General features: G+C 40.6%; 1 protein-coding gene across 1 annotated transcript; it reads right to left on the reverse strand.

Moving 5' to 3' along the window:
- Nucleotides 1-16,979: 16,979 nt before the first annotated feature.
- On the reverse strand, nucleotides 16,980-21,058 carry LOC110320773 (probable ATP-dependent RNA helicase DDX31). The gene is given in 3 exon segments (XM_021196914.1): nucleotides 16,980-17,844; nucleotides 17,847-18,286; nucleotides 20,953-21,058. Coding segments are annotated over 3 exon segments (1,398 nt in total). The 3' UTR covers nucleotides 16,980-16,992.
- Nucleotides 21,059-24,302: the final 3,244 nt, after the last annotated feature.

A 24,302-nucleotide genomic window follows, 5' to 3' on the forward strand; every position in this document is an offset into this window, starting at 1 on the left:
TGTTATGCCTTCTTCATCCAAAACATGTTTTAATAGGGGCAATACATCCACCTGCCACAAATAAAGAGAACAGATGGCCATAGGCGTAAAAAGAGAAGCTGCTTCCTATCCGTAGCAACTCTGGCATTATCTTAAAGAGTATAGTACCGTCGGGGTTACCACAGTCCAAAATAGTTTATGACATCATTCAAAACAACTAAAGAAGCAGTCTGAAGGGTACCTAACATGGAACAATAAAACATGTTTAAGGCTATGAGGATGCTAACAGTTCTGCTTTGATCATCCCATACAGTTCACATGTACCAAATTAGTATGCTATACACAGTAAAATATAAACAATGTATATCAATGAAAATGGAGTATGTATGTATATATTGTATATGCATAAACCTATCAAGTCATCTTTTACATCAAGAATTACATATGCAAGGGGATAGTGAGATGGCACATTGGTTAAAAGTTCTTGTTGCTCTTAGAGAAGACTAAGATTTCGTTCTCAGCACCCAGCTGGTGGCATACAACTGCCTACAACTTCAGTTGCAGAGGATATAAATCCTTCTTCTGGACTTTGTGGGCACTGTACACATATAGTACTTATGCACCCATGTAGGCAAACACTCATACACATAAAATAATATATACAATTAAAAATAACATATTAAATGTATTTCCCATGGTGGTCTTCTAAAAACTGTACTATTTGAAGGTCTTTCCTTTCAGTATGTACAAGGCGACTATGTTCTTTTTAAACCTCCTTAGTTATGTGTATGTAGGCTGTCTTCCTCCCCACAGCTCCATACATCAGGAGTTGCCAAGTAAAACAAACTTCTATTTAAAAAGAGAAATTTAGCTGTTTGTAATCAGTATCATATCTATCTTTTGTTCAACTCACCAAATATAATAATTAAATACATTTTCAAAATTAGAATAATAACACAAATTGTCCTTTATGAATTTGAAGCTTGAGAATCATGATTTCAAATGGTGTGTGGCTGTTTTCCAATCCCAGCTTGGCTTTCAGAGAAACGGAGAGAAATGCAGAGCAGCAATCACTGGATTGAAACTGACATCCCCGGTGGAGGGCAGCTCCCAAGCTGAGAGTCTGTTGTGGTTTTCACATCCATTAGCTGTGAGAGCCTTTGCAAATAGCATCCACATGTGCACAGTCTCGGGAGGACTGGCTCTCTGACTTGACCGGCTTGGGAAGCAGACAAGCTTAGATTCTGTAATGAAAGAGCATCCAAACCAAACTATAAACCTCCTAGGCTGGTCATCCACTTGGGACAAGAAAACCTGATGAAATCCAGTCACTGTGCTGGACGGGGATGGCCATCATACAGGGACTCTGGGTTATAGTCTGTTAGATTCCATGAGCTGCCTGGACATGGCTGTATGAGAGTGTGCACAGAATATGCTGGTTAGGTCTGCATTAAAAAGTGGACGAAAGGGGGAATGGAGATGGAGAGCAGGCTTAGTCACCACGTCAGGGATTTCAAAATAATTACTAACACTTGCATTCCACAAGGTATTTTTTTATTATTTGCAAAGGACATTTATAAACACTTATTCAGTTGAACTTCTGGAACTTCAAACACTTTGTCTATAAGAGGACACTCTCAAAGATAACTCAATGACTGGTAACTTAGTATAACAACATATGGCTCATATATGACCTCTACATGTGACTGGCATTAAAACCTTGAAGAAATTACCATCAAGTAGGGGGAAGCAGCAGGGAGCAGGGGTTGATTTTGAAGTGTTGGAAACAACTGTTTTTTAATTTGGGCATAGTGTTCATTGTTGTATTCAGTTTACAAATGGCCACTAACATGCTCAAGTGTTTTTTTTATACAGTCACTGAACTTCAATTGAAAGGTTTAGTACAAAACAATTATAACAATAACACATGTCCTGAAAATAGAAAAATTTAGACTCTTAAGTTTTAAAAAATGTATACATTACTCACCCTACTTGTTAACTTGTTAACTCCAAATCCTTCCTTGCCCTTCATTCTTTCTCAAATTCATGAGTCTCACACACTGTACTGGGTCCATTTGATGATGCTTCTGTGTGTGTACATGTGTTTAGGGTTGAACCCTTGGGTTTGGATAAGCTATAAGGGAGCTCACCCCTGGAGAAGACTGACTCTCTCTCCTTAAAAAACCATTAATCACCCATAGCTCTTCATCTAGGAATGTCTGTTATGAAATATATTGGGGGTAAGGGCAGTACATGGAAAACCCATGCTAAAGTGTTCCTCTGAGGATTCATGACATGTGACAGACCTGGTCTAAAGGGGATTTTTATGAGGCAATGTGAGAGAGTGAGGGCCTGGAAAAGGGGTAGAGGCAGACAGACAGGATCAGAGCCATAGGAGTAGGAGGGGCAGAGAAGGACAGAAAGGAGGACAGAAAGGAGGAAAGAGAGACAGGGTGGGAACTCGTGGGAACAGAGAGAGAGAGAAAAGAGGAGTCTTCAACAATGGGATTGTAGAAGAGGCTTCAGGATTGGGTGGGAGGCCTTGGGATTGGGTGAGAAGCTTTGGGATTGGATGAGAGATCTTGGGATTGGATCAGAGGCCCTGGGATTGGATGAGGGCCTTGGGATTAGATGAGGGCCTTGGGATTGGATAACTGGTTCTTTTCAAAACATTGACAAAACATCGGAGCTTGTCACAGAGATCTGAAAATATGAAGTCTCTAAAGATCATTGCTATTTTAAGACAATTGCAAAGAACAAAAACCTTAAGGTGCGAAAAAGATGAAAATATAGAGATAAAAGAATTATTGTGGCCACCTCGAGGTGCAGAGATTAGCCTAGACCATTGTTGCTTGGTATGTCCAGCTCCAATGGAGATATCTATAATACAATTCACACATTCAGGGAAAGAAGAAGGAGAAGAAGAAGAAGAAGAAGAAGAAGAAGAAGAAGAAGAAGAAGAAGAAGAAGAAGAAGAAGAAGAAGAAATAGAAGAAGAAGAAGAAGAGGAGGANGTGAGATGGCTCAGTGGGTAAGAGCACCCGACTGCTCTTCCAAAGGTCCAGAGTTCAAATCCCAGCAACCACATGGTGGCTCATATCCTTCTGTAACAAGATCCGACACCCTCTTCTGGAGTGTCTGAAGACAGCTACAGTGTACTTACATATAATAAATAAATAAATAAATCTTAAAAAAAAAGAAGAAGAAGAAGAAGAAGAAGAAGAAGAAGAAGAAGAAGAAGAAGAAGAAGAAGAAGAAGAAGAAGCAAAGAACCAGGATATCAGCTGGTAAACACTGTCTTCTTGAGTTGAGAGGAAAGCTACACCCATGAAAGCTCACATTATGACCACTTAAACAAGACCTGAGTAATAACCACACCAGTAGTATATGGATGAGATTTTCCCAAGGCCCTACCCCTAGATGAAGAATGATGGGCAAAGCATGCCTTCTAAGAGAGGGAGAGTCAGTCTTCTCTAGAGAAGAGCTTCCTTATTGGTTATTTAACCCAACTGATCAGTAATACATGCACATACAAGCAACAATAAATAGACTCAGTAGGACATGTATCTATCTATATACTCATATACATATGCATATATATGTGCTTGTATGTAACAATAATTAAAGATAAGTTAATGAGTTCAAGAATGAGTGGTAAATTTTCTTAGGGAAGCTCATTCTTGTCTCCACAAGGCTTTTGCTCTTCTACAAGAGAAGATATAAGATTAGAGGCATGGATGCTGTCTGTGCCCATGGGCATTCTTTGGCCTTCAAGGATCTCGCTGGGTGCTCAATTGGATGCTCAGTTGAGTGCTCAGATTAGCCCTCAGTGGCATCAGGAGCTCTATAATTGTCCTGCCTAGGCACAACGGGCCACAGTCCACAGCCTTTGCCAGTGACCTGAGTGGCATCTTTCAGGTACGCTTAGCCAGTGCTGAACCTGAACTTCCAGTCTAATCTGACTTGACAGTGGTACATCTGAACTTGCTGGGCGCCTGAGAAGAGGGTCACTGCTTACAAGTGTTCTCCAGCTCTAACTCTTGCAACACAGGATACGAAAAAATGGATTCAGAAATGCTCCATCAGAGCAATCCTACGCTTCAAAATGATGTGGAAACACTGGACAGAAACACAGAAATGGTTAATAGACTTACAAAATAACTTTAAAAACTAAGAAGAAACTTCATAACTTAGAAATGCCATGTCTGTCCTAAAAAAAAAAAAAATTAAAAAAAAGTTAGATGAGATTTCGAAAGACTAGTTATTTCAGAAGAAATGATTTGTAAATATGAAGACAGAGTACTTGAAATGGCAGAGAGAAATGATTGGAAAAAAAAAGAATAAAACTTTAATGACCTAGGGGTTTTGAGAGGAAAGGAAAAATTGGGAAAAAATACTGGAAGAAATGTTAATCCTAATTTAATCAAAGATTTTGGAGTTTCAGTTAAACCTTGCAAAATATTAAAAAGAAAATCACACTTAGAGATGGGGTAGAATGTAAAAAAACACACATAAAATAATCTTAAAGGAAGATTTAAAAATCAGCACATATTTTATACAGGGAATAAATACCATTTATTTCTCATTAGAAAGATAGGACAGCAGGAGACAATTAAGTAATTTTTTTCCTTTAAGATCAAACAAGATGAAAGCTTTGGCATAGACTCTTACACAGAGAAGACCGGCGCCAGAGCCCACATGGATACCAGCCTTAAATACAGATGTCGGAGTGTTTACATGCAACCTGCACAGACTCCTCCGCGCCTTGTGACAACTCTGTGTGACTTAAGGTAACAAGCACTATGAAAGTCATTTAAACGCCACTGTTGTGCAGAGCTTAGAGAGTGGTGAGAAACTGGATGTGTACCCAATACAAACATTTTTCCTGTAAATTTCTTTTTTTAAGGGTTGTCCAAATCTGTTTATGAGGAGAATCAACCCCCTAAGCTAAAATACCTCTCAGAAAGGAAGCAGATCCAGATAAACAAACATGGAAAAGTATCACTAATATATTTATTACTCTATAAATAATATTAAGATAAATTCTTTATGCTAACAAATACATAATGTTATTTTGATAAGCAAAAGAAAGGTGAGCTAATTCATGGATAAATGCAAAAGAATAATTTATTTCCTTAAGATTTCAAAACTTAAATGATTTTGGAAATATAAATAGTAATATACTGATGGATTTTTATAATTTTAAAAGAAAAATACATGATAAAATAGAATGAAAATATGTCATTCACATTAATTTTTCCATTCCTAACACATATTATATGTTTCAGAATACTACATTGTGCAGAATAAAGGCACGTGATTTTAATTTATAAATAAAAGTAAATGTGATTTCTTAACAGTTGTAAAGTAACTTTGCAAACAGAACTGGCAGGATTATGAAGGGAGACAGAAGTCCAGAGATTAAAAATGCTGAAGTGAAGCCTCAGGGGTAGCAGAGTCTCCCTGGGCCCTCATAAATGCTAGCTAAGACAAGCAGCATAAACTCCGTAAGGCACAGGAAACGGCTACAATGCAGAACTTTCCCAAGGAAGCAGAGGCCAAAGGTTTTTTGGACCAACCAATGGGCTGGGCATTCTCACTGATCTCCTGGGACACTCTGAAACCAAAGCTGTACACTGTTATCTTGATGAGGTGACAGCTCTGCCTTTCAGAGCTTAAGAGCAGGACTCGGAACAACACAATTTTTATAACCATCTCATCTCTGCACTGGATCTGTCCAGGATAATATGTACATAAATAACAAGGTTCTCAAAGGAGTCACATTTGCTATGCAAAGCATAGCACCATGTCAAACATCTGCCAGATGTGCCAAAGGGCAGGCAATGCATCACAGGGAAAACAAGCAATAGAATCAGAAACAAAGGTGCAGGGTCTAAAGGATAACGTGACAATCAGGAGGAAACATAAGTTTTCTTAGAATGGAAGAATGCAAGATAAATATCAGCTGTGCAAAATCCTGCATAAAATAATCAAAGAAAAGCAGACAAGACTGCTGAATGTGAAGTTACAGCAAATTAAAAAAATACACAAGTGAGCAGCGACAAGAAAATGGGCAGATTCACAGGATCAGAAGACAGAGAACCCGAGACTTCGTGGGTGTAATTATAGTCTCAGACAACCTGAGCCCATTGCTTAGTTGCTGGATGGACAGAACACTGCACATCTGCACAAGGAACACAACTCAGCAGTAAAAAGGAATGATTGAGGAATTCATGCATCTCCATAAATACCTCTCAAGACAGTACGCTGTGAGACAGAAAACAGATGTTTTTAAAGACTATATAGCTTTAGTCTATTTATAGAAAATACAAACAATGGTGAAAAGGGCAGATTGCTCTTTCTGAGAGTGCTCGTGGGATGAGCATTCCAAACAGGAGCACAAAGGTCTTGTTCCTTGATTTCTGCATATGCCTTCGCTAAAAAGAGTAAAATTCTGTTATGGAATTATGCTGTCTATATAAATGTTTATAAATGTTCATATATTTAGTTATAGATCATATGTTAAATTAAATTTAAAATTGATATTTTTCAATTTAGGCAAAAGACAACTGTGAATGTCTGACAAAATAAGTGAAAATTAATGATGGTGATAATAATAATGATAACTATTATTACTATGATTGTTATTGGAGACAGGTTCTCATTTTGTAGCCCTGACTGGCCTGGAACTGCCTATGTAGGAATAAATAAGGAAATTCCTTAATATTCACTAGTGACATAGTTAGAATATGCAAAAGGGAGTATTGGTGCCATCCTTGGGATAGGGCACATCAAAGATCTATTCTCTCTGTATGCCCTGGGCTAGCCTCTAACCAGTAGTCCTGCCTTAGCTCCCTGAGTGCTGGGATTACATTTTACCAAGACCAGATCTTCTGAGTGAAGAGGACTGAACATTAATACATCATCTTTTATTACTATGTGTGTATATGCATGTGTATGTGTGTTTGTGTGTGTATTTTTGTATGTGTGTGTGTGTATGTGTGTGTATGGTATGCGTATATGTGTGTATAGTGTGTGTGTGTGTGTGTGTGTGGTGTGATGTATGAATGTGTATGTTGTATGTGTATGGTGTATATGTGTCATATGTGAGTGGTGGAAGTGTATATGTTGTGTGTATTTGGTATATGGTGTGTTTGTTTATGTTTGTGTGTGTGTGTGTTTACTTGCATGTGCACCCATGTGTATTGGTGCCCACAGGATCCAGAAGAAAGTTGGATACCCTGGAACTGGAGTTACAGAAAGTTGTGACTCGCCCGGTACATGCTGGGTAGGAAACTCACATCAGCAAGTGCTTTTAACCATTTAGCCATCTCTCCAGCACCTATACTCAATCTGTCAGTCTCTATAACAGTGGTTGCCTTCTTTTTAAACTTAAATTAATTTAGACACTTATTGAAACACAGTCTAAGAATGGAATCACGTTAGGTTAATGAGTACTTATGAGAAAACTCCTAAGAAACCAAGACAAGAGTCTCGGGACCTTAGTTTTTTCAAAACATGAAATTGTTATTGGAATGTGTTTTTGTGCCTCTCCTGGGTGTACCAAATAGGAGTGAGTTTGCTTCCAATTATTGATCCCAACTGGCTATTGTTCTCCATTTATATAGCTCTATGGAAAAACATGCTTTTGCCACATGTGTTTCGCCTACCATGTGCAGCTTGTCACTGTGATTATACCGTTTACTCGTGTGACTCTTCTTAACTCTCAGAGTATAAATTGCCTGATACTCTGAATAAAGTTGGCTATTGTATGAGATTTTAGTCTGATCAGCTCCATTCTCCCAAGTGCCACCACCAACTAGAGCAGCAATCAAATCCTTACATAGCAGGTAAGATAATGAAAATCAGAGGTGCTAAGACTTGCCAACCAAACAGGGCACAACTGCTGCACTCTTCCTCTACTGTAGAGACTCATTCCTTTCTCTTAGCATTCAGGCACATTTCATCAGTTCTTCTGCTGGCCCATCTTCTGTCCCCATGTCCTTTCAGCACAGCACATTCTGAATCCCACAGGTACATCCATACATTTCTTTAAAACCCAAAATTATACCTACTAGTTCCTACAGTAAAGGCTCTATCCTATCTTTGTTTTTCAACACTCCAGACCCAAAACCACATTGCCAAAAACTAGACATCAAAAATAATCAGACATGAGTCTCCAAACACTTGAACAGCAGAGCAGAACTAAAACTCCAGAGGCAAAGATAAATGTGCAGCACAAAGGTCACATGGTGAGCTTCCTGACTGCTCATGTGGTGTAATGGCCTGCTGTGAGAGTCCAGACACAGATGATGTATACTGGGAGGCAGGTGTGCACACAGTTAGAAGAGCACGGGGACTAATGACACTGGGCATGAGCAGAGACCTTCCTTAAAATGAAAGATAATGTGTTAAGTTAAATATCTCCAGGACCAGAAGCAGAAAGAGATGCTAGGGGAGTAAAGCCACAAAGTTCAACGCTGTATCTGAAAGCGAGACAGGCTGCCAAAAGGTCCTCCAACACAGCCATTGGATTCAAACTTTACTGAAACATGGAACAGGAGCTGAAACTAGGATCTTCATGGTAAAATGAATCAAATGATCAGATTAGGGCTGAAGCTTAAGCAAATCTCCATATCCAAAATGAGGAAAGAGAAGGTGGCCCTGTAGCAACATGCAGGCCGCCTACAGTGCCCAGGCCAGCCTGGCTGACAATGTTTATTACTGCCAGATGGGGCTGGTAGCTGGCCACAGTGGTAATGATTAACAGAGAGGCAGAGAAAAACCAGAGAGAGCATACTTTGACACAAGATAGTCCTCCATACTCCCAACCCCCAAGTTGGTGCTGAGATGCAGTGCTAAGAGAGCCAGCCAGCGACTCCAGCAGTGAGGAAATCCATCCTTCCTCAACAAGATCAAATGCCACCCAGAGTTTATAATCTTTAAATAGATAATTTTAGTTAAGACTTAGACCATAAAATAGAATGTAGGGTGACTTAAAGCAATCAAGTGAAAAATGTAAATGAAACAAGCAACATTACATTGAGGAGAACATCCGGTAGTGACCATGGAAATCATTTGGTGGATCACAAAATGTTTTAAATTAAACTGTGCTGAGGATTCCCCCAAGTTTTTAAATGTATTAAATATTAGGCTAAACATTCAAATTAGTAAACATTAGTCTATGTAACTGTTATCTCATAAAGCTTCAGGTCAGAACAATTTCCCTTATGAATATCGATGCAAAAATACTCAATAAAATCCTCACAAACCGAATCCAAGAACACATCAAAATGATCATCCATCATGACCAAGTAGGCTTTATCACAGGGATGCAGGGATGGTTTAATATAAGGAAATCCATCAATGTAATCCACTATATAAACAAACTCAAGGACAAAAACCACATGATCCATCTCGTTAGATGCTGAGAAAGCATTTGACAAAATCCAACACCCCTTCATGATAAAAGTCTTGGAAAGATCAGGAATTCAAGGCCCATACCTAAACATAATAAAAGAAATCTACAGCAAACCAGTAGCCAACATCAAAGTAAATGGAAAGAAGCCAGAAGCAATCCCACTAAAATCAGGGACTAGACAAGGCTGCCAATTTTCTCCCTACCTATTCAATATTGTACTTGAAGTCCTAGCCAGAGCAATTCGACAACTAAAGGAGATCAAGGGGATACAAATTGGAAAGGAAGAAGTCAAAATATCACTATTTGCAGATGATATGATTGTATGTATAAGTAACTCTAAAAATTCCACCAGAGAACTCCTAAACCTGATAAACAGCTTCAGTGCAGTAGCTGGATATAAAATTAACTCAAGCAAATCAATGGCCTTTCTCTACACAAAGGATAAACAGGATGAGAAAGAAATTAGGGAAACAACACCTTTCACAATAGTCACAAGAAATATAAAATACCTTGGTGTGACTTTAACTAAGGAGGTGAAAGATCTGTATGACAAAAACTTCAAGTCTCTGAAGAAAGAAATTGAAGAAGATCTCAAAAAATAGAAAGATCTCCCATGCTCATGGACCAGCAGGATTAATATAGTAAAAATGATTATCCTGCCGAAAGCAATCTACAGATTCAATACAATCGCCATCAAAATTCCAACCCAATTCTTCACTGAATTAGGAAGGGCAATTTGCAAATTCATCTGGAATAATAAAAAACCTAGGATACCAAAAACTATTCTCAACAATAAAAGAACCTCTGGGGGAATCACCATGCCTGACCTCAAGCTGTACTACAGAGCAATTGTGATAAAAACTGCATGGTACTGGTACAGTGACAGACAGGTAGATCAATGGAACAGAATTGAAGACCCAGAAATGAACCCACACACCTATGGTTACCTGATCTTTGACAAAGGAGCTAAAACCATCCAGTGGAAAAAAGACGGCATTTTCAACAAATGGTTCTGGCAAAACTGTAAACTAAATATAACAAGAATTACATAAAAACCAAGGCTGGAGAGACGGCTCAGCAGTAAAGAGCACTGGCTGCCTTTTGCAGAGGACTCAGGTTGGATTCTCAGCACCTATACAGCAGCTCACAACAGGGGACTTGATGTCCTCAGATGCCCTCTTCTGGCGTCTGTGAGTACTGCACATGCATGGTGCATACACATATCTGCAGTCAAATACTTACATAAAATATAAAGAAACTAAATATTTAAAAAAATAAAAAATAAAAAGAAACAATTACTGTTTCCCATCAACTCTGAGATATGCGAATTCTTGTTTTAGCTCTCTGAAATCAGGATGTAGCTTACAGCCAATGGTGACATAACAATCTTCACCCAGAGCGCACAACGAAGTATTTGCTGACATCCACTTAGTTGAATGGCAGGCTTCCTTGATGCTTCATTGAAACCATCTTCAATGCATTACATTTATACCATTTTGTTCTTAAGGGAGTAAATTTGATGCTAATGAAGAAAATACTTGCAGAAATAGCAGGAACAGCTCAGTAGTTTCTCATGAAGTCAAACTGAACCCTGTAAGGACACCAACTAGGGAAAGCGCTGATCATTAGACCCTTCTTTAATGTTTATTGCTAACAATAGAAGGGGAAGTGCCAAGGCCCAGAAAAAGGCGTGCATTCGGCAAGTTTAGTGAGGTTGAAGCCCCAGGGCTTCTTATTTCTACCGATTTTCTTCCAAGAGCCTGTTCCTATTAATTTTTCATGAGAAGGATCTCAGCATTGCATAGTTATGGATCTTACAAATACTGTCTCCAGCCCTGTTCTCAGAAAAGTGAGAAATGTTTCCAAAGGACACTTGGGTGTTGTGGCAGATTCACATTAACAGAGGTTATGCCTCAATGCCCCAGACGCTGCTGCTAATTCAGTTAGAGGAGTGATATAATTGTAGATCTTATTAAGAAAGTCTGCTCAAGGGCTGGAACGATGGCTCGACAGTCTTTCCCTTACAGCCCTTGCTGAGGACAGAGGTTCAATCCCCAGCATTCGAGAGACACCTCACAACACTCTGCTCCCTCCAGGGGAGTTGGTGCCCTCTTCTGGTCTGTGAGCACTGCACCCACATGGTGCACATACACAGCAGAACACCCCTACATATAACATAAATAAATAATTGATGAATAAGTAAATGTTAACATTTCATTATCAATCCTAACAATAGATTAGAACATTCAAGAAGGGGCCAGTCCTCCAAGACATCTAAGAACATTCTCACTGGGACATCAGACAAGAGGGTAGAGGCCTGTCCGTTACCCAAGGGAAAGCATTAAATGACTGCTTACCTTTGCAGCTGGAATCTATGACAACACGGCTTTTGTCAGAATTTAAATCATGGTTTTATTATGACATATTTAAAGCAGTGCTACTCAATATACAGTCTGTTATCTCCTGTTTCTCTGACTCATTCATTTTGGAGTATTATGGTCAGCACAGCTATGGTATTTTATTTGCAGTTTGCCTGGTTGTTTTTGTTGTTGTTTGTTTACTCAATATTCTTCTTGCCTGCAAGAATTAATCATGTTTTACATGCTTCAAAAAAAAAAAAAACAAAAATATTTCCAGTAAATATCTTTTGGAACATGTTATTGGAATATTTTTCTTTATTTGGGGTTATAAGTATTGTTGTTATATAAACACACACACACACACACACACACACACAAACAGATGCAGACACATAAAGGGCTACCACGTCATGAAGAAGCCAAAAGTTGAGTCTTATATATTGAATCATAGCACATCTAATATATCATATATTTAGGCCCAGTGGGAACCATACTGTGTTTCTCATGCATGTGGTAGAGAATCAAAAATGAAGGGAAGAAAATCATAATCAATAAAATCAGATCTGGGTGTGGTAGCATACTCTTGTAATCCCAACCCTCAAGAGATTGAGACAGGATGATCTTCACAAGTTCAAAGCTGAAAAAGGCTGTGTTGAGAGCACCACCCTGGCAGGGCTACATGGTGAAAATCTGTTTCAAAAAAATTTAAGTAAAAATGAGAAAAAGTGAAGAATTTAATAAAATGGATGTTCAGAAAGTCTTTTTCTAAAATATCAGATAAGAAAATAAAACAACACAACATCAATGCATTTAAATATTTACTGAAATTTTTGTTTTAGATTTTATTTATTTTATGTGTTATCAGTGTTTTGTCCATGTATATGTGTTTCACATGTGTGCCTTGTGCCGGAAGAGGCCAGAAAGAAGTGTGAGATCCCCCGAAAACTGTAGTTACAGATGGTGTGATTCACCTGTGGACGCTGGGAATGGAACCAAGGCTTCAGGAAGAGCCACAAGGGCTCCTAACTGCTGAGTCGCCTCTCTAGCCCTTAGAAACTCTTCTAAATCCTCTGTCTATGGATTTTACCACTTCTCAGGTCACTCATAAGCTGAGGAATGAACAAAAAGAGAGAGCGCTATAGCGGCACACAGTCCTGAGTATCTCCCACAGCCAGGGAGCACATGTTCAAGTGTTTATCAGAGAGCCACGTGCCTCTGAATACAGACTACGGACAGGGCATCTGTGGCTTGTGGGCTTCTCCTCTCAGCACTTAGGCTACACAGGGTGCACACCATCTCTCCAACTCCTCCACCCAAATAAAGAAGGTTTGTCGCGTGAGGCATCCAACATCGCCTTTGCTCTGAGGGAGGATGTGGGTGGGGCTATTCTTCTGATGATCTGTGATTTTTCTTTCCTACTTCGTAAAAGTCTCCTCCAAATGCTTCATTTCATGGTTGCTAGCTGTTAATGGGACTTTGGGTTCATAGCCAGTGTTTGGAGGGAACAGGAGAAAGTAATAAACGTGCTATCCAGTGGACACATTACCCAAGTCACCGCGCTCAGACCACCTAAAATCCTCACCATAGAAAGGCCAAAGCGAGCATTTATAGACAAGATATAGCTCAACCTGTAGGCTCCTTCCATCTGCATGAAGCTGCCGCTAGCAAATTCCTTACTGGAACTGAGGGCAACGAAATACAGGCATCAGACAGCTGTCACTGAACTGCAGCCAAGCATCAGCCTCCTCTGTTGGTCATGACACTTGTGAGTGCTGACTAGATAACACAGAATGGGGATCTCATGGTGGAGACATTATGTCTCTCTTCATACAAAGAATCTTGTAGACTGGTGAGTCTTGCAAAATGTGAAGCTGGATCCCATTTCTGGTACTTTTTTGTTGAAGTAATTTGTCAAGCCTCTCTAAATACAGGTTCATTTTGTTTACCACTGGCAAGCCTAAATAACACCATATATATATATATATATATATATATATATATATATATATATATATATATATATATATATATATATAAAACGCCCCAAGCCCAAATAACAGTATGTATGTAAAAAAGCTCCATTTGTGGAAGTTCAAGGATGGATTTTCCTCTTATGGATAATCTTGAAAACTCACATCAAAGACACACTCCAGGCTCAGCGCAGAGCCTTTCTGTCTTGAAACAATAGTTTGTTTTGTTTTGTTTTTTCCTCTCTCACAGTTTATGAGATGTCTTGAATCCATTGTCCTTACGACTCTGTATAGACATGAAGGCAACAGGTGCATGATGGGAAGCCACCAGCACAGCAGTGGCCTGCTGGTCCTATCAGAGAGTGTCCAATTCCACATGATGAAAAGCCTAATAAGACTCTCAAAAGTCCACGAAGACTTGGAAATAAAACAGAGGGAGAAGGTAGGAATTTCAGAACGGTATGTAAGGATATAGAAGAGGGACCAGTATTTCCATGGTGGGCAGTCAGTGTCTTCCAACTTCAGAGACTCCCGTCTGCTTTGTCAGTAATTGTTCCCTCTTGGGGGGCTCATACCCAGAAGTATTAGAAGTGACTTGATGCCAAAATCTACTGTATAGAAAGACATTAGCCAAGGAGGAAGATGGCCGATGGCAGAGGGATTGGGCTCAGAAGGGAAGGAAAAACATGGAGAAGGTGTGCAAAGATCAGGATTGCATGAAGTGCCATGGGAGAACATGCAGACTCACAGTGCACAGAGAATCCTAAGCTAAGAGAAAACAACAACAAAAATTCATGGAGTATGTTTGTTTACAAAAAGTGTCCATGGCTAACAATATAAATCTGGATTATAGTTAGATATTCATTGAAATTATGAATATCATTCTGACAAAAATTACTGTGAAATGTCTTCAGAGGGTGGGGATATGTATGTACGATATTAAATATTTATGCATATACATGACAAGAAAGAACACTAAGCCGTATGAGTATCAGTTTTAGTTTCTACTGATAAAATAATTAACTACCTCAAACCGGAAGGGGAGATCAGCAATGGCAGTGATTATGAAACGCTGCTTACCGCGGTGGATTCAAATGGCAGAGGAGTCGGCACACCGGCAGAGTAGGGGCTGGAAGTGAAGTGAAGCTGGACACTTTTCATAGAGCAGCTACGTGCCTTTGAGAAGCTTTGTGTAAAACTTTGGAAACAAAATTATATTTAATTAAATGACTTTATTGAAAAGTGAACATCCCTATGATAATTCTAAATCCAGCCAGACTTGAACAGCAGGATTCCCTCTCCTATCTAGCTTTTTCTTGAATTCCTCCAGTGAGCTTGGGCAGAATTGTGTGCCTCCTGAGTTAGAGAACACGGAACCTGCACTGCAAACAACAGCACGCTGTGGGAACTTAAGGCATGTAGAGAGTCAGGGCTCCTCTCACAGGAGTACAGTTCTGCACTTTAACAAACTTTCCAGTGTTGGAAATGAATCCGATCAACATATACAGTGCTCATGTGTGAAATTCTCAAAAAAATTAAAAGTTTTAAAGGAAACTTTTGAATGGCTTCTATGCACATTGGACTCTGAGACACACCGACCTACATCTTTGAGTTAGCATCCTCCTTTCTAGGGGAGTTGTTTTGTCCTCTCTAATAGACAGTTTTGTTCTCTCTCTGACTTCCTGCGAATTTGTGGATACTCCCTTAAAGGAAGGCATCTTAAATGTTTTCTGTTCATGACCCCTTTCTCTCTGGAACAGTTTTATAACCTAGGATATATATATATATATATATATATATATATATATATATATATATATGTGTGTGTGTGTATAAAATACAACTCAAATATTTACTAAAATATATAAGAAAATTTATTTTAAAGCGATGGTTTGGCATACATATATTTTAACATTTATTAAAAATGAAAGCAAGTTTCATATGATATTTGTTTTTCACATGAATAATTAAATCTTGGATGAATATTTAATACAGAATCTTCAGAATATTTCAGAGTTGATTGATGTGTTTTTAAATGAATCTCCGATAATTTCATATGCTATATTTTGATCATACTCACCCCTCCTCCCCCAACTCCTCCCAGATCCAACCCTCTTCCCTAACCACCCAACTTTGTGTCCTCATTTTAAAAATACCTATCCAGTTCAGGCTTATGTTGCCCAATTACTCTTGGGTATACGGCTGTCCTCTGGAATATGGATGATATACCAGGGACCACCAAGGCTCTGGGTTACCATACACAATTTGTGGGCAAGACCTATTGCTGAAGATGCCATGTAACACACCATGTGAGTCATATCACATAGAGAAGATAACATGTGAGTCATATCACATAGAGAAGATACTATTTGGGTCATATCACATAGAGAAGATACCATGTGAGTCATATCACATAGAGAAGATNTGAGTCATATCACATAGAGAAGATGCCATGTGAGTCATATCACATAGAGAAGATGCCATGTGAGTCATATCACATAGAGAGATCTAGCTGGCACTGACCTTGAAGCTTCACCCTCACTAGGTAACCTTTGCAGTGCTGGAAGCACTATGTATATGACCAGAGGAGAAGGATAATCTTAAATCTTACCCAGACATGAATCCCATCAGCTACAATAGTGACTAGCCTGGCAAGACACGCCCATAGGTGCAATAGTGGCACAAGTGCCATGCTTGTAATTTTTCATGACTCCCACTTTCATTTCATGACCCCATTTGGGGTCACAAACCATTGTTCAAGAAGCTGGACACTAGAGAAGGGTTTCTTTTTTGTTTGTTTGTTTTTAACTATTCAACAAATACTTTATCCCTCTGTACAAAGTTTAATTCCAGTTTTCAACATCTTTTATCCCACAACACTCATGCAATACACACGTGGCTGCTTTATCTGGCAAGCTTGCCAGGAGCTCCACTTATCCAGGCTGACACACAGAATGCTTGCTGTCCATGAGCAATCTCACAGGAAGCTTGACCAGAGGTGAGTGACTGTCTAGCACCGGCCCCTGCCTACTTTGTTTCGTTCAGGGCTCCTCCTTCAACAGGCGAGGATCTGCGCTCTTGCAAGTCTGGATTCAGGGAGAGGTGCCAGTTATTTTTCAGAAGCTTTGATGAGAAGAACAGGACATCAATCTAAAGCCACGAGGCCATGTTGGACCCACCCTGACCTGGTCCGGTAGAAACTAAAAAACAACCAAAAGAAGCTTGCTGGCCAGTGGTGAGCCTTCTGGTTGTAGAAGCAGCTTCATTCTCTCCATGGCCCCGGCTTGCTGGGTGCCACCTGAAGGCCCTGCTGTTTGCCTTGCTTTCTGCCCTTCGTGCCACCGTCCTCCAGCCCACTCGAGTGTTGCGAGTGCAGAACTTCAGCAGGCACAAGGCGTTGCTTCCTCTGAGTCTTCCTCCGAGGGTCAGGCCTTTTTCAGCTTGCCTTCTTCACAGCAGAGACACTGAGGTTTCTAGGAGCATCTCTTAGTCCAAAACTCTTAGCCACGTGCCCGAGGTGTAGGGCTCGGACATGGAAGACGGACTTCAGCTCCTTAGGGTAGGTGGCATAGGCTCGGATGAAGGACTGCAGGGTTTTCTTAGCCCAGGAGACCATCCTCTGACTGAAGTGCACGTAATCTTCAAACACTGTCTGCAATACTGTGGTTCGTTCTCGGATTTCCTGGGGGCCACTGGCACGGGATTTCTGGGTTCCCCTTTGTCTCCTTTTAAAACAATCATCCTTTGTCAGGACAGCCAAAATATCTTCCATCTTAATCTCACCAACACTGATTTTGCGAGAAGCCAACGAGTTGACACATTCTGCCTCTGAAGGAGCCAAAATGAGCAGGCTGCTCCCATGACAGCCAATCCGGGCAGTTCTTCCGATGCAGTGAATGTACTCTGCGGGTAAAGACGGAGCACTGTACTGAACAATCCAGGTGACTTGTGGGAGATCCAAGCCTCGAGATGCAACACCCGTGCAGAGTAAGACTCCAGTTTCAGAGTGGGAGAACTCATGAAACACGGACGTTCTTTCCTCCTGCTCCATGTTGCCATGTAGCCAAAGGAATTTCAGTGGCCAGGAGGCAGATGGCAGATGCTCTGAAGTAGGGGGGTCCCTGCGTGACAAAGCAGGGTGTGAAGGAAGAGGCTGAAGTGGAACTCCACCAATTCCCAACTTGAGAAAAAGACAATCATCTTCTGGTTCTTCTCAAACTTGCACTTCTGCAGGATGAAGGCTGCAAGGCAGACAAGACGTAGCTTACTGGGAACCAACACCACATGCTGGTCGAGGCTCTCTGGGATGGCAAAGCTGTTGAGCTGGATACTACCAACTTCCTTAGGATTGGGCTGGTTGCGGTTTTTGTCCAGGACAGAGATACTGACTGGATTGTGCAAACTGATAGCAACTAGCCGTGTTACACCTTCTGTGAGTGTCGCTGACCGGAGGACATTCTGCCGTTTCTGACACTCAGCATTTATAGAGAAGGGTTTCTTGATGTTGTCACTTTGACATTTTGGACACGGGAACGCCTCATTGTTTGAGGCTGTAACTATCCAGACAAGGAAGAGGATATTCTAGGGAGAGATTTATATCCTCTCCCTTCAACTGATAAGACAACGGACCAGAAAGAATTGGAATTTCCCCCAAGAGAGATGGTGCTAAAGCCCTGATACCAGTTATAGGTAAAGCTTGTCAACTGAGAAAAGATCTCACACACTTCTGACAACTTGTCAGACCAACTTTAGGACAAACAGGAAGACAGAAGTCAAAACAATGATGGGCCAGTAATGGGCGAGACTTGAATGGGTCATACCCTCTATTTAAACCAAGTCATGATACTAGGACCCTGGAGATTGACTAGGGCCATTGCTGGACCTCTTTGATCTTTCATTTTCTCAAAGCAGCCCATTGAACAAACCTCCTTTCTCTGTTTTACACTAATATTTGCCTCTTTACTTGGTATATTGCTAAATTCAGGACTGGCAAGTGACCCAGGCTTGTTAGGACCACAAGTGCTTGACCCTAAAACTCCCTGCTAAGATTAAAATGGTCATTGTCTCCATTAGGGTTTTTTGTTTGTTTGTTTGTTTTGTTTTTGTAACAATGTGCTCAAATGAAACTACCATAAATGATTGGAAACACATATGTACCGCATTCTGTTTTAGACTGCATGCTTATTTGGACAAAATTGACTGCTGATGTTACACCCATAATGTCTAAGTCTAAGTGATTCACATGAAAGCAGTAAGCAGAGGACTTCCAGGCTCAGAGGGCTCAGCCTAGGTGACGAGCCCTGCAGGGCTGGTCAGAGAGAGCCTTGGCATTGACGTACAGTTAAAACCCACTTGGTCATCATAAAGGTGTCTGGTCTACACACTGAGAAAAGATTTCATACACTTCTGGCAACTTGTCAGACCAAACAGGAAGACAGAAGTCAAGACAATGATGGGCCAAAGATCTTTCAAGACAAAGATATATCAAGATATATTCTATCTTGAAAATTCTAACCAATGCTAATTCCCGTGTGTGAGGTATGAAATACGCTGATCTCCTTTCCACTTACTTAACACTTGTTACTTGTTAAATACTTGACAATACTTAACAAAAACCCAAGGATTTATTGAACTGTTTTCATTTTATTTTGTGCATCTGGGTGTTTGCCTGTATGTCTGTGCACCACACACATGTATAGTGCTCATGGAGGTCAAAAGAGGGCAGCAGATGCCCTGAAACTGGAGTTACAGACATTGTGAGCCATCATCGGGGTGCTGAGAGTTCAGGTTCTCTTCTCTGGAAGTGTAACCAGTGATCTTAACCACTGAGCCATCTTGCCAGCCACCAAGTACATCTTTAGCTCATCTATGAAACCGTTAATCAAGTACGGTCAAGTGAATGCAAATGGCTAAAGTGGAGAGAGGAATTATTTTTCATGTATTCACAAATAGAAACACTTAAAATGTAAACTACATGTTCGTAACTTATCAACCGCCTATTATAAATGAATACACTGCTCACCAGAATGCACGACATCACCGTCTCCAGGACTAGAGGAGGTGTGTGGTGTGCAGGATCATCTCAGTGACTCTGCCAAGTAACCCACTTGCTGCTGAAGAAAGTACAGCTGTGGGCAGTTAAGTCACTCTCCCCAGGTGACACACTTAAATGTAGAAGCAAGGAACAAATCCAAGACTCTACAATCATGACATCTCTGCTCCCAACCCCAGAGGAAAGGAAAAATCTGTCCCACTATGTGGGGCTGACTTCCTGACCTCTGATATAGGATGGAAGGATGTTAAAATGAGAGACCAGATGGATGTGTTTTGAGGGTTATGAAGGTTGAAATGGGCATCTTATAAGAATTTAATGTGACTGACTAGTCAACAGACTTTGATAAGGTTTGATCAGCATATTTTTGTCAGCTAAATCACAATCTTTGATTGATACACTATGAAAACGATAAGAGTTATGTTTAATTACAACTGCTAAGTGGCCAATTCAAAGATATCTTAATATTTTTCCTTAAAGCAATGTATTATAATATCACAGTGCATTCTAATGAGGTCCCAAAGTGCATGCTATTTTCAAACTTCTCCAAGTGACAGTTGTTTTGTTTTTGTTTTTTTTTTTTACTGAGTACGAGGAAGTCTGACTGCTTTCAGAATGAGCTTCAAATATGCCTCTAATTTAGGGAAGTGTTTGCTTAACAATTTGCATCCTAAAAAGGAAAGGAAGCAGAGGTAAAAAGCCATCCCATGAGGTCAGCTGTTGCTTTTCAGGCGTGAACTGCAATACCTGCATTTTCTCAAACATCTACAGATTGTTTTAAATTTTAAGCTAAATTAGACTTGCTTACAGGGTTTGAGTTTAGCTACAGTTGAAAGACAACTCTAGATAGGAATAATAATAAGAGGAGGTGGAGAGATGGCTTGGCTTTTAAAGCTGCTCTTGTAGAGGACCCTACGGGCTTGGTTCCCAGCACCTGCACAGTAGAAGATCCCAACCATCTATAACTCCAGTTCCAGAGGATCTGGCACCATCTTTGGGCCCCAGGTACCACTACACACATGCACATATATGTCTGGATGAGGACTAAGACTCATCAGATACCACAGATTTCAACCAAAGAAAAAACAGCTAAGGGGACTGTTCATTCCTCAGACTCTGCTATCTTCCCCCCAGAGCTGAAGCAGATGCGGGTGGTTACCCTTATCTTACCTCTAATGACACAAGATACTCGATGCCTCAGGCCTTTTTCATCTACAATCTCATAACCAAACTTATCTTCTGTGGTCAGAGATGCCTCTCCAGGATTCCCAGGCATCTCTCCAGAGCTTCTGTTTGAATTATCCTAGAATCTGGGTAATCTTTCTTAACCCTCCTGCTCACCACAGAATTGGCTAGAAAAGCTGGAAAAGTGTCACTGTCCACTAAGCTGATTAAAATACGCTGCATTTAAATAGGCTCAGAAGGAAGAAGTTGAGGCATGCCTGCCTCTATCTCTCTCTCTCCTTCTCCTTCTCCTTCTCCCTCTCTCCCTCTCTCCCTCTCCATCTCCCTTTTTTGTGCTTCCCTTCCTACCTTACCCCCTGTCTTTCTCTTTATCTTTCCTTCCTTCTCCTTCCTTCTCCTTCCCTCCTTCCTTCCCTCCTTCCTTCTTTCTGTTCCCATTGTGCGGGAGCTTAAACCCATACATACAAAGCATACGTTCTACCAGTGACCTACACCCCAGCCTTGTATCTAATTTTACCAAGGAACTGTTTACAGATTTAACATTAAAAGCTTGTTTTGGAGTTTCTGTAAGGACTTTCTCACAGTTAGTGGACTATGGGCATCTTTACATGCCCTAAAAGTGAGAGAAATAGGCTTTTGGCATTCTAGGGCATATCCATTACATTATCTGTCTCTTAACAAGATGAGAGAAATATGGTAGTTTCTATATGTAAATTATTTATTATTATTATCAGCACTGTCATCTTTATCACTATTATTATTTCTCCTTCTCTTCTTCTTGCTAATTTACCTAGAGTTCCAATACAGGCAGACTTCTGGCTCTTCTCAAATACTTAGATATTGACCACCCAAGTGCTATTGTGAACATTTCTATAGTCACTTTAGTTAAAAGAGTCATTGAACTTCGAGAGAGAAAACAAAATTCCCAATGAGCAAGGCTTTCTCCACATGTTCTGTATGAGTACAATATCCCCAAGGAAGAAGAGAAACAGCAGTGGGTAAGGATTAACAGCATTTTTGCTCTTAAGAGATAAACAGCAATCCCTGTGGAATGTGCTCCATTGGCAAGTTAGCCTTGTGTAGCTCCCCCCCCCCCATTGTTCTGAGCTATCAGGTGAAAAATGCTGCAACTTGTGAACATTAACATTTCTCCTTTCATTGGATAGGCAGACTGTAATCCAGAAAGAAATGCTCTAGTCGGTCACTTTTGTCTCTCTGAGATCTGAGAGAATCCTTGCAACTTAGTTATTAAAAGTTTTCAGAGATATGTGAGATAGGAGGAATTCCCTTACAGGGTTTAAAATGATGAAAACAAAAACAGTTCAATAAACTCTTTGTTTTACAATATGAACTAACCAGTACCCCATGAGCTCTTGTCTCTAGCTGCATATGTAGCAGAAGATGGCCTAATCGGCCATCATTTGGGAAGAGAGGCCCCTTGGTCTTGTAAACTTTATATGACCCAGCACAGGGGAAGGCCAGGGCCAAGTAGTGAGAGTGGGTGGGTAGGGGAGCAGGGGCGTGGGGATGTATAGGGAACTTTCGGGATAGCATTTGAAATAATAATAATAATAATAATAATAAGTCTTATATCTAAAAAAATAAAATAAACTCGTTTTAAGCTAAATCAGATTGATGGATGAGACAGTAAAGAATATCACTGTTTAAATGAGATTTCCTTCCTGGGTGAATGAACGATGGAGAACACTATGATAAATATTAGGACAATAACACACTGTACGAACTCTTTGCCGGTGGTTTGGAAATTCGGAAATGCATGCCAGATACATAGTGAAGAAGAAAACAAGCGCCTTATATGTCCTGGATGTCAGAGCCATGGCTACCCGGCACAGCGGGAGGAGGAGGATATGTGCTGATACTGTAACAGGCAAGGCAGGCAAGTGAGACACAAGATCAGATATGGATGAGCCAATGTGACTCTAACAGTCTCCACATGGCTGTGCCTTTGTCTGCTTTCTCTCACACTCCCAGAGGTCCTGGGACCGAGTAATCTGATGATGGGGAAAAAAATCTTCCCAAGTTCAGTGGGGCAAAAGCCAATCAATTACGAAGCTGGCAAAAGACTTCAAGAGATGGTCTCTGGAGGGAGATTAAATGGGTAACAGGCGCACGAAAGGCTTTCAGAGAGTGAGTTGGTGATCAGAGCCTGGAACTGGGACCCTAGTGAGATTTGTTCAAAGGATGTAGAGAAAGGAAAACTCTCAAGAGAGCTGATTTCATGAGTGCAGTTTATCACAATGGGTTCTGTGCTTGGGACTGACTGAGGAAGCAGATTTTAAGTGTTCTCATGAGGGAGAACCTATGTGTATCTGAGAAGGCGTACTGATTAGCTCAGCCAAGCCACAACGCAGCGCATCTGTTGTGTATGGAAACATCATGCTGTACCTGATTACTTTGTGGATTTCCATTTGTGCTTTATATAATGTCAGTTAACACATGCCCAGACTAAGAAAGGAAAATCCAGTTAATACCATTACCTCTTAGAGAAAGGAAACTGAAGACGGCAGTCATCACCGCACCTCCATACTAAACAAATGGAAACACCAGCAGCTGTGGAAACTGAGGATCAAAATGGGTGATGTAAACACCACTAGTGGAACACAGAGAGGTGCAGCTGTTCTCAACAACAACGCCCAGCATGAGATCTTAAAAGGGAGTAACCTTGGGGCTGGAGATGTGGATCAGCACTTAAGAGCATTAGTTGCTCTTACAGGGAACCTGGGTTCAGTTCCCAGCATCCACATAGTGGTTCATAACCATCTGTAAGTCTAGTTCCAGAAGATCCAAACCCCTCTTCTGACATCCTTGGGATGTCAGGCATGCATGTAGTACACAGGTATACATGCAGGCAAAACAGTCACAGATAACGTTTAAAAGATAATAGTGTTTTGGTTTTTCGAGACAGGGTTTCTCTGTGTAGCCCTGGCTGTCCTGGAACTCACTCTGTAGACCAGGCTGGCCTCGAACTCAGAAATCCACCTGCCTCTGCCTCCCAAGTGCTGGGATTAAAGGCGTGTGCCACCATGCCTGGCTAAAGAGTAGTTCTTAAAGGCATTCAAAACCGGAGTATAAAAGCCCATGCAGGAGCATGTAGGTCTTAGGACAGCTGGATATAAGGCATATGAAAGGTAATCAGTTTACGAGGCTAGGGAATAGTTCAGTTGGTTGTCGCAAGCATAAGAATCTGGTTTTACACCCTTGAAGCCATTATAAATAACTGGGTGAAGCCATTATAAATAAGTGGGTGCTAAAGCACATCTGTATCACCTGTGCCAGGAAGGCAGCAATATACAGGTGCATGGGGCTTTCTGGCC

The sequence above is a fragment of the Mus pahari genome, chromosome 4 (assembly GCF_900095145.1).
Source record: "Mus pahari chromosome 4, PAHARI_EIJ_v1.1, whole genome shotgun sequence".
Lineage (NCBI taxonomy): Eukaryota > Metazoa > Chordata > Mammalia > Rodentia > Muridae > Mus > Mus pahari.